Source organism: Anneissia japonica, unplaced genomic scaffold (assembly GCF_011630105.1).
Source record: "Anneissia japonica isolate Jap-2015-1 unplaced genomic scaffold, ASM1163010v1 scaffold2617_len527014_cov191, whole genome shotgun sequence".
NCBI lineage: Eukaryota > Metazoa > Echinodermata > Crinoidea > Comatulida > Comatulidae > Anneissia > Anneissia japonica.
Genome location: NW_022714155.1, coordinates 345,024 through 356,334, shown reverse-complemented (window position 1 = coordinate 356,334; position 11,311 = coordinate 345,024). Strand labels below are relative to the sequence as shown.

Sequence of the window (11,311 nt, the reverse complement as noted above, 5' to 3'; positions counted from 1 at the left end):
TATATTATATTATATTATATTATATTATGAAAAAAAATTCCCAAAAATATAAATTATACATCAAATGAAAGCTTATTCTATAAGCTTTCTTTGTTTTTAGAAACATTTTTCTGTATAATTTACAGAAAGTTCCCAAAAATCCACCAGAACGACGTATACTCAAAAAACCTTGTTACACTGCAAAAGAATCCGGTATTCAAAAGTTTGCACTACAAAAGAATCCAGTATCCAGAGGGTTAATGAGACACCTCTATTAATGGGACACCCCTATTAAGGGAACAACCTATTAACACATTTCTTTTGGCCACAAAATGAAGGAAAATGCATCTTTTAACACTATGGCTAAACCCTATTCAGGAGGCACTTTTTGGTCCTGAAGATGTCCATCTTCTACTGTACTAATAACAAATAATAAACTAATAAATACCAGAGGCCACGCTTCCTTCCTAACAGGTAATTTTCATAGATGATGCCAGCTACACACCTGCCTTTGCCTACACCAGCTCCATCACCTAAATTAATAATAAGTTAAAACAAATATGATTTATTTTCCATAATTGGAGCTGCAGTTTGATCAGTATTATACTTGCCTTTCAATATCTTAGGTCACTTCCTGTCAAAGTTACATAATTTTTCTCACTACCAAAAACAACTCTACAACCTAAGGCTCATATTGAGACTTATACTCTATTCAGACTAGAATCGCATTGCGATCGATTTTAGCAATTGTGACACCCAATCTCAATTCACTATCGTGTGTGAAAGCTAACCAATAGTAGTAATCGATATAGTAATTGTTACCCATTGCGATTGGGTGCTACGATCTTAATGACTCCCAATTACAACAGAATCCGATCGCACCAAATCAAATTCCACAGGCAATGATCGGCCGAGGTCAGTCAACATAGGCCTAACCACCGGAGACCTAGTACCATTTGACCTCCCGTTCCAATATAAGTTTTTTGTGTTTGATTTGATCTGAATGTGCTTACTGATTGCGATTTGCAGTAATCAGTATTTTACCATCAATTACGTTCCAAATGATCGTAGCAGAGTGAAATCTGAATAGGGAATTATCTTATGTACAGCATCCTTGTGTGTATGTTTATCTTTTGTATAGTATGTCATCCTGTTATTGGTATGATGCTGTTGGATGAAATAAAATTAAATAAAATTGAAAGCTTATATAAAGACAAGTACAGCATCTTGACCACTAATCTTCAGTCCTACAACTCGGTAATTGCGACTCAACATTACATGTTGTTCTAAACCCAGGTAGACACATCAGATTTGTGATGGGGCGTCTACTGTATTAGAGGGATGCCCTTATTTTATTTTGGCGTAAAATGGATACATATATACTCAAATAAACGCCCCTCAATTTCACTGTAAATGTGAAACTACAACACATAATTAGTCAGAATGTGTTATTGGGTCATCAAAAAAAACTCATTGATCCCCACCAGGTTAGAAAAATGTAATTCTACTGGAGTATAACATTAATAGAATGTTTTGAGGATGATGTTGCTTCCATTAGTATTGTGGTGAGGGGGGCACTTATTCAAGGAAAAAATAAACACCTAAAGCCATTTATTTTTGAGGGAGACATTTATTCCAAATGAGTCTCTGGAGGGGCCTCTACTTTTGAGGGAGTTGGTTAAAGTTTGTTTGATCAGATGTGTCTAAAAAGATGAAGTCTAATCACATATTGTTTAGTCTGACAAAAATTTGATATTTATAGTGTATACAGAACCATACCAAATAATTCGTCTCAAGTTATAAATCCTTCTATCACTTTATTCTCACCTATAAGGAAGCCCGCCCTCTCTCCACTGGCAAGGAATGTTTCATGTTGCTGACAGGCATATGTGATAGCCTCCAGCTGCAAAGCAGATAAGTGTCCATAGTCAATAGAGCTCTCTGGAATTGCAAGCCTATACCAAACATCTGGAGGCTGGACACTCGCGAGGGAGCTAGTCTCTACTACCGGATCTGGATGTTTAATGCCTATTTTTACTGTGAAAGAGAAACAAAAAATAATTAACAATAAATATATGAAAAATTGTGATTACTAAAAAGTCATTGAGATGGTCATTCTATTTTATTGTTACAAAAGAGAAAAATTATCATTATTACTATTTAACACTATGAAAATTGTACTAAAGACTTACATTTACTAGGCATATAATCAGCATATGTAGCCGCATAGCCTAGGCCTTCATCATCATCTTCCTCGTCCGGTTCATCATCCTTCTGGGCCTTAAGCGCATTAATTACCGTCTAGAAACAAAAATGATAAAATGTATTCAACGTAATGTGTGTAATATAATAATGTTAGATTTATGTAGCACATTGCCCCATATGCGCTTTACATAGAAATTATAATAAATAACGTAATTCAGCAGGTTTGCTGCAATTTGGCAAATAATAAATAAATAATGAAATAATAAATACCGGTAAATAATAAATGGGTAAACAACTCCTATTCTTTAAACTTATTCATGGTTGGCCATTGACACCGAGGAGCTCATCTGCCCTTCGTTGTTTAGGAGTTTCGGGGACAACTAATGTGTGTAGTCCACTCCATGGATAATATTAATTAGCTAGAATTATTTTTTTTTAAGAAAATCAAAAAGAAATTGTAGGAGTGGTTAATGCAGCTGTTGCTACATATATACTCTCAACCTTCAGGTTAGATAATAGGTGAATAATACTGTAGCTAATTAATATTTAATAACAGAGATGCAAATCACACACATAGTACATTTAGTACAGCTGTCATTTTGATATACCATATAATTAAGAATCATGGTATAGTATATACTGTACAGTAACAGGATTGTGTTAGGGCAAACGTCGATGGTTAACCTCTGAGACCTACACCTTAGGGAGCTTTTGATTTGTGTAACGATGCGACGCTAAAACAGAATCACTCATGTGTGACCGTCCTACTCGACAAGGTGACCTTAACATCCTCACATGCGCAAATGACTTTTAGTGACATCACTCGAAAGCTCCCTCTTGTTTTCCACTAGACTTTCAAATACAGTCGTCCTGCCAATTCGAGACCCCTCGAATTCCAGACTACTTTTCTAAGAACCAAATAACAATCAATAATCTTAAACACAAAGGTAATTCTCTAATTGGAGAACAAACCCTGTGACTACCCCAAATTTTCAGGTCCAAAAGTGGTCTCAAATTGGAGGGTGAACTCTATATTTTGTGTAAAATTCATGACCTTTTGTTTTAAAATTTGCATCCTCCATAAGAAACATCATGGTTCCACTCCTGACAGCAGTTTCAAACTTAGAATAAAAATATTAAATATAAGAATAGATATAATATAGAAAAAATCATTAATAATTAAATACATTATTTCTTACCGGAAGAGTAATTGAATTTCTAACATTTTCATTTGACCTTGGCTTGTTAACAGTTTTAGCTCTGAAATCTTTCTGTGGTGTTTGTGATGTTCCTTGTGCAAGAGTTGTTAAAGCTTTTGATGCTAGCCCGGTTGACAGTGAAGATGAAACTGGTGATGTCTTCGCTACTGCAGAAGTCGATGGTCTTGTAAGTATTATAGTCGGCTCCGACTTCAAAATCACAGGCTCTGATTTTGAAGATGTTGGAATTTTTATCATATGTGGTTCAGATTTTCCATTTGAAGTTGCAATTTTTGAAGGTGCAATATTTAACTGTTCAATAGCAACTTGACCTGGTCCTTTTGAGACTAACTTGTAAGTTTTAAGGATTCGATTGTTCTGAAGTGATAGTCCGCCAGCTGATTTTATCATAGTTGTGGGAATCTTATGCAGAGAATTTGGAAGGACGATTGTTTGATTTGATGTCTGGGGATGGATAACAATAGCAGGACGTTGCTGTACCTTAAATAAAAAATAAAACAATGATTATTAATACAAATATAATATCATGTCAACATTTTTTGGCTGTTTAGTAGAACAGGCCTCGAATTCGAGGATTTTATGGGCAAGGCCAAATGGCCTCCGGTTTGACATGATTTTGAAAGGCACCAAGCCAAATGGAAAGGCACCAGGCCAAAATTTCAAATATAAAAGGGCACCAAGGCAAAATTTGATTTAGCCTCAGTACTAATCTCTCGTGAGTGCCTTGATTCGTAGCCAGGCTAGGCTTAGGCAAGCTAGGCCTAGCCAAGCAATTGTTGTCAGTGGTAAAATGACTTTGTTTAGAGTATTAACTATTAATTATTGATTCAATGTTGGAATATACTTTTAGTTTTTTGCGGCGGTCGGCGATTGTACACAAAACAGTCAAAGTTCAATATCTTATGTTGTTGCTCAGTGGTCGTCATCGGAAAAAAGGCCACACCTCTAAACTGGCCGTCATCAACTAGATTAGCCGAGTGTCAACCAATTAGGTTAATTTCACACATTTGAGCTGCGATGACATCAGATCGCCCAAAGCTAGCTGCACAGCAAGCACATGTTTACTGCAATTACCACTCGAGTCAGACGCATGCGCACACAACAGTAACCGCAAAAACAGTTCATATATCAACACACATGGAAATTATCTCATGTTCTGTAACTGCAACCTTATCTAGGCCTAGGCGACCTACGTTTTTGACTTTCATGTTTTCTTTCAAGATTTGAACGTTCTTATTTAGAATTATTTTACGTGTCAAATGATCTATATTAAGCGTTGTGAGGCCACTGAGGACAAGGCTGCAAAAGGGCAGGGCTTTGAAAAAAGTTTAATAAGGGTGTCCTCAAAATAGGGGTTGGCCGTAGTGTTAAAAGATACATTTCCCTCACTTCAAGGCCAACGTTGTCGTTATGAAGCGTTTGGATGAACTCTCTCATCTAATAAGTGGTCATTGTTGACTTTAGCCTCAGTTGAGGGTCATCATCATACTTACCTGTTGTGTTGGCTGAAGTGCTACAAGTAACGGATCTGGCTCAGTTCCGCTGACACCACTCTGGGCCAGTGCCTGCAAATATTCAAAAGACAGAACAAAAATTCTTCAGATTTGTTAGTTAATACGATTAAAACAAATCAATTTAAAAACAATAAAAACCAAGTGTAAACTAAAAAAAAAAAAAAAACCAATGAAAAACAATAATCTGAATTAACAGATACAAAACAAGTTTTCTCATTTTCAGTTTGTCATTTTTGTAAATATTTTTTGGTTATAATATTACATGAATAAAAAATTGTTCTGTTATATTTCATACTTGCTAAACATTAGTCTATCAACTGCTTATGGAAAAGTTAGATCTTCTCTTTGCATTTCATAAATATATAACATATTAAGTGCCATATGCAGTATATGACAAACTTTACTGTTATTATACACTTGAACCAATATACAATTTCACTTCCTTGATGTCTATGAGTAAAACATACATAATAACCACAAAGAAATATTTAACAATAACATCGAAATTGGCAATAAATTAATAAATGAATGAATGAATGACTAATTAAAAGAATGAATGAATAAATAAAAGAATGAATGAATGAATAAAAGAATGAATAATGAATAAATGAATGAATGAATGAATGAATGAATGAATGAATGGTTGATTGATTGACTGATGATTGATTGAATGAGCGATTGAATGAATAATAAATTGATAGAGTGATTGAATGGATGAATAAATGAATGAATGATTGACTAAATTGAATGAATGGATTGATTGATTGATTGATTGAATGATTGAAAGAATGAATGAATAAATAAATAAAAGAATGATTGAATAATTGAATGACTGAATAAAAGATTGAATGAATGATTGAATAATTGAGTGAATGAATGAATAAATGAAACAATGAATGAATGATTGAGTGAATTAAATGGTTGAATAAAAGAGTGACTGAATAAATGGATTGAATGATTAAATGAATAAATGAATGAATGAATGAGTTAAATGAATGATTGAATTGAATGATTGAATGAATTGAATGATTGAATAAAAGATTGAATGAATGAATGAATGATTGAATAAAATACTGAATGAATGAATGGATTGAATGATTAAATAACTGAATGAATGAATAAATGTATGAATGAGCATGTGAATAAACAAATGATCAGTTCTTACTTGAGAAATAAGTCCCCCTGGATCGACTTCCTGCTGATTGGTGGCATCATCTTCAGGTGGATTTAGAATATCATTGATATCCAATGATAAACCACTTTCATTCATAGCAGCAGAAAGTAAATCAAAGCCTGGGTCACTCATCCTATATCACATAGATAATTTAAGAATTTAATGATCATTAGATTGTATGCATTTAACAAACTCTATAGCTCAGTAGTTAGAGCACTTTGCGAGTTCATATCTCATTAGGGACAGTCATTTTGAAGTGGAGCTTTGTGATTAAGATTCTTGCCTTCCAGTGTACAGTACTACCCAATCACCACCAGAAGGACCCCACCGGTAATAAGTCTTTTTCAGACTTTCGTGGGTTTGGTGTTTACATCCATCCATCTCCACTCCCTAAGACTTGTAATGAGACTGCTGATAAAGCATCACGTTATTTCAGACTAAGAGGGCCATGAATATCAGCCAACCTTCTATGATATGCTGGAAGGGTCACCCTCTACAAATATGGTTAAGAAAAATATACAATTGAGGGCCATATATAAATAGTGTATACAGTAAGTATATTTGCTTAGTATAAAAGTAATGGCTAAAATTTGTAATGGTTGACATAAAATACATGACCTCATGTATACCATGCGGTGGTGGGTATAGACATCTTTTTATATAAGAGTAATCAGCCAGACCATCAGGGCTAGAAAAACTGCATTTATTTGGTGGAGGAGGCATTTTATAGAGACAACTTTCATGGTCGTATTAGCACAAACACTTTTTTTTTCAGATTTCAAGATTTAGCCTGTGAAATTGAACTAGGCCAATTTGCAGATGATCACGTCCCAGCTACGACAATCGGGTCAACCTTTTGCGAACTATCAGGCCCACGTTCATTCTGATTCATTACTGTGTTCTAAATTTATTTAACATACAGGCTAGACTGTATAGTAAGGCCTGTGCGGAAAATATCCTTGCAAAATTTGGTCTAGAAATCCGTCCGTGCAGATTTTGCCGAAAAACAGGCTTTGACCAAATCTTGATATATAACCAATACAATTATGCATTTCCTAGCGATTTTCCATGCAAATTAGTATTAAGAATCATAATTAAAATCATCTCATATTATTTTTTAAAATGTTATTGTCAGTATATCAAACATCATCAAATACAAAAAACTGACAGCCACTTTCAGACTATATCAGGGCCCATTTTCTGGACGATCGGGCCCAATTCGATACTACATAGTACAGATACTATATATAGAGTGGCTAGCTTACCTAGTCCTAGGCCTACATTAATATTATATAGGCCTAAGTACTTACTAAATTGTATTTTTTTATAAATGATAAAATTGCCTAAATAAGAGTTAAACAACACCATAAAATCAAGCAAGTTTATGTTCTCTCGATTTGGGTAATGTTCTCAATCGAGTGTGTGCCACAGCATGGCTAGGCTAAAAATTGAAGGGACAATCTACCAGCACGTGCTAGGCCTGCTCACTACCCGTGGGCTTGTACGCAAGAACATAGCCTGCATACACGCAAATCAAGAAGTGTGGCCTAGAGAAAAAGAGTCATTTTGCCATAATAAAGATATAAAGATTACAGTAAATGAGGTGTTAAAGTACCTTGCTTGTTCATGTATGTATTTCTGACGATGCTTTTACCAATCCTTACAATGGTGGTAAAGTAGAAGCACATTCAATAGTTGTTTTCTTTCTCATGCTTACTAAGCTTCAGCTCAAGTAACGGTGTGTGTGTGTGGTGATCGAATGGATAAGGCTAAAGGCACGGCCACAGTAAGCCATCGTCTCCTACCTCTTAGCTCAGCGTGTGATGCTACAATTTCGATAGTTTTCTATCGACACGGGCACCGTGTTACTTAACCTTTATTGGATTTTATTGTGGTTAATAAATTTAATATCTAATTTTATTTTAACTAAAGTCCGTCATAAAAGGATTGCGTTGATTTTGATTTGTGTTATATTTTGTATACTGTATCTTTTGCCTGAATAAATAATAATAATAATAATATTAATAATGTTAAACATTAAGAATATCACAAAAATATCAATAGAGAAATTAGTTTCTGTTTTAATTTAATTAATTTGTTAAAATAAGATCTAGTTTAAGTTTTCATCTGTAATTTTTCTGTCTTTAATTGTATGTATACTGAGGGTCCCAATTGATCAGCTCAGGCTGGATGGGCCACCCTAACAAAATATTGCTGAAAAAAAAATAACAGCTCAAGCTCATACTGAGTTGCCTCTCCCTTATAATGACTAAAATAAGATACAGATATTTAATGCTCTCACTGAGCTTTGCTGCCCTCAAGTTAGACAAGTTTCCACAGAGTTACTTTTGGTTTTCAGGTACTTGCAAGAATTAGCACTGGGTCTGCGCAAGAAATAAACTGTAATACTGTGTCTATTGAATAAGATATAAAGGAAATGAATATTCTACTTACACTGAGGAATCAGTGACATTGTAGCCTAGCGATTTGTCATCAGATCCTAATGCTGTTCCTGGCTTTTGATCAGGTGGGGACAAACCAACACAAATTGATGGCACTTTCAATGGATTTGACAACTCAACCTAAAGAAAATCATAAAATACAAAAATAAAAAAGGACATTTCATGTGTAACTGTTATCTCTCTGGGGAACATGTATAAAAAACTTTAAAATGCAGGAAATTTAATAAGAAACATGCTTATACAATGCAGTGATAAACACAATTTTTATATGCTTTTATTTCTTTTTTTTAAGGGGGGGTTTTATGATACAAAAATGTACATAAATATTATGGTATGCTTTATTTATAAAGTAATAATCTACACTACTTTAATACTTACTGTATTTTGAGTTTTAATTCTATATTCTATATATTGGAGCTTAACACATTATTATTTAAGCGACACTTTTGTTTTTACTTTGTTTAAGTAAACTTACTGTATGTTTTAAAGATCGTCAGAGGAGTTCGGGAAAAAAAAAAATAAATAAATTCTGTTTTCTATTTAGCAAATGCTTTTGTCAAAACTGTCCAGGCAGAGCAGAAAATAAAAATAAAATGTTATTGTTAAATGTACCTGTCTCTTATACACATCTCCCCCGACCACCATTTCAACCCAAATACGCCACGAATTAATAATGGGCGTCCTGGTGCTCACTAGGCCTAATTTTAAATTAAATGTTTTCGTTACAAATAATTTTTCTTGTATTTTGAGCATCGGATAAATTCAATCAATCAATCAATCATGGATGGATGGATTTATTTGGTGTAACACCAAGAAACCCATGAAAGTCTAAAGAAGATTTAATATTTCCAGTTGCGGCAGCAGACAATCCCCACTATTTTCTTCCGAACGTACTACGCGTCCTTTAATAGGAGCACGTCGTGATGGGCCACAATGCAAACCAGTGGCGGATTCAAGGGGGTCCAGCCGGCCCGTCACCACCCCTACATTTTACAAAATAAAAAAAAAACAAAAAAAAAACAAATGAGAAAAAAAGAAAATTCTACTCAAATTTTGAGGCATAGAATGCCATTTCCTGCCATAATCATAAATTTTCTTACCTCGGCCCAATGGTTTATGATTTATGATGGTTGGGGATGAGGTAGATAGCCTGGCCCTCATCTGTGAAAGTCCCACTCTGGATCCGCCACTGCAAAAGGGACCAACGGCTTAAATGTCTCATCCGAAAAGAGACAGTGCGCAATCCTGAAATACAAGAGATGACAATTGAACCGGGGACCAAAAGATCTCCACGGTTCAGCACGCACACAGTGGCACCACCAGTTTATCCGACTAGGCTACATCAATCCATCATAAATGAAGAATGAATGAATGAATGAATCAATCAATCAATAAAGCAATCAATCAATCAATCAATCAATCAATCAATCAATCAATCAACCAACCAATCAATGGCATCGTCTAAGGCCTATTCAATGCCGTAGCCAGGACTTTCAAACAGTGCAGGACAGGGTGGACCAACTTTACGCGTAAATTCAAATAATGTGGACCCATTTTCTTAAATATTTACTCATTTTACGCATAAATATGAAGAATCTGGACCCCTTTTCTTAAAATTTTACCCATAAGGCTGAATATGAGGAATCTGGACCAATTTTTAAAAGTTTTTCATACATTTTATGTATGAAATTGCATAATTTGGACCCATTTTTCAAAATGTGGACCCCATTCTTTGTGGACCTATTAGTAAAATTGTGTGGGACTGTCCCGCCCAATAGCTGACTGCGGCATTGGGCTATGCTGAATGTCGTATGCATTATGAATGAATTTCTCAAAATTCGGGTGTTTATTAACGTATCATATCATTTATATCGTCGAAAACCAGGAAACAGTTAAATTACTGTTCCCTGATAAACATAGAATACATAGACAAACGAGAATACAAGATAAAAATACTTTTAAAAAAGTATAAAAAGTCATTAAAACTCGACAGGATTGCTCAAAAGTAAAAACAAGTTACTGTCAGGGAGCTCTCCGTGTTAAATTTAACATAAAATAAAATTGAGTCATACAAGTATGCAAAATTTAAAATGAAGTAAAATGAACGCCTTAAATTCAGACAGAAAGACAGAGTACGCCAAATAAATTCAATTAGAAATGGGCCAAAATGGAAGACATGAATCCGCAAATTCAAGGAAAACACATTATAACAATTCAAATTCAAAGTAACCTTTATTGCAAGTCGTAAACAAATTAAAGTTTAAATATGTATTGTCCCTTGAAAATATGTGTACCCTGATTTTTAAACCAAAAAAATTATAATAAAAATAATAAAACACTTCCAGTGACTGGAAGTATTTCTATCATTTTTCGCTGTAAACTGATGGGTAGACATTTTTTAAATACACTAATTTCTATGTTCAAGTTGATAACTTTTATATTACTTCAAAATGGGCAAGTTAATTTCAAAAAATATTTTTATGATTTTTTGGGGGTATTTAGCATGGGACAATGCATCTTTAACATCAAAATTGAATTGAGAGAAGCATCACACACAAAAATGAATTTTTAACTTCAATAAACATTTAAAAAAAAAAAAAAAGAAGAAGGTAAAAAAAAATCTCAAGGGAGGTGGGGGACACCTCTTTAAACCATGGCTATTTTATTTTCTCCATGTTTAAACGGTGCACTTTTCCGCGAAAAACTATGTCTAGCTGGCTGGGCTCTTTTTTCTTTTCATATAGACTGTAGCGCGCC

General features: G+C 34.3%; 1 protein-coding gene across 1 annotated transcript in view; it reads right to left on the bottom strand.

Moving 5' to 3' along the window:
- LOC117108882 (protein strawberry notch homolog 1-like) overlaps positions 1-7,843 on the bottom strand; it is a gene marked incomplete in the record, with an annotated part of 18,254 nt that extends 10,411 nt beyond the window's left edge. Inside the window, 6 exon segments of the mRNA XM_033251049.1 lie at positions 1,807-2,016; positions 2,172-2,280; positions 3,384-3,884; positions 4,898-4,969; positions 6,084-6,225; positions 7,708-7,843. Coding sequence (XP_033106940.1) covers positions 1,807-2,016; positions 2,172-2,280; positions 3,384-3,884; positions 4,898-4,969; positions 6,084-6,224 — 1,033 coding nt within the window.
- Between the last annotated feature and the right edge of the window lie 3,468 nt (positions 7,844-11,311).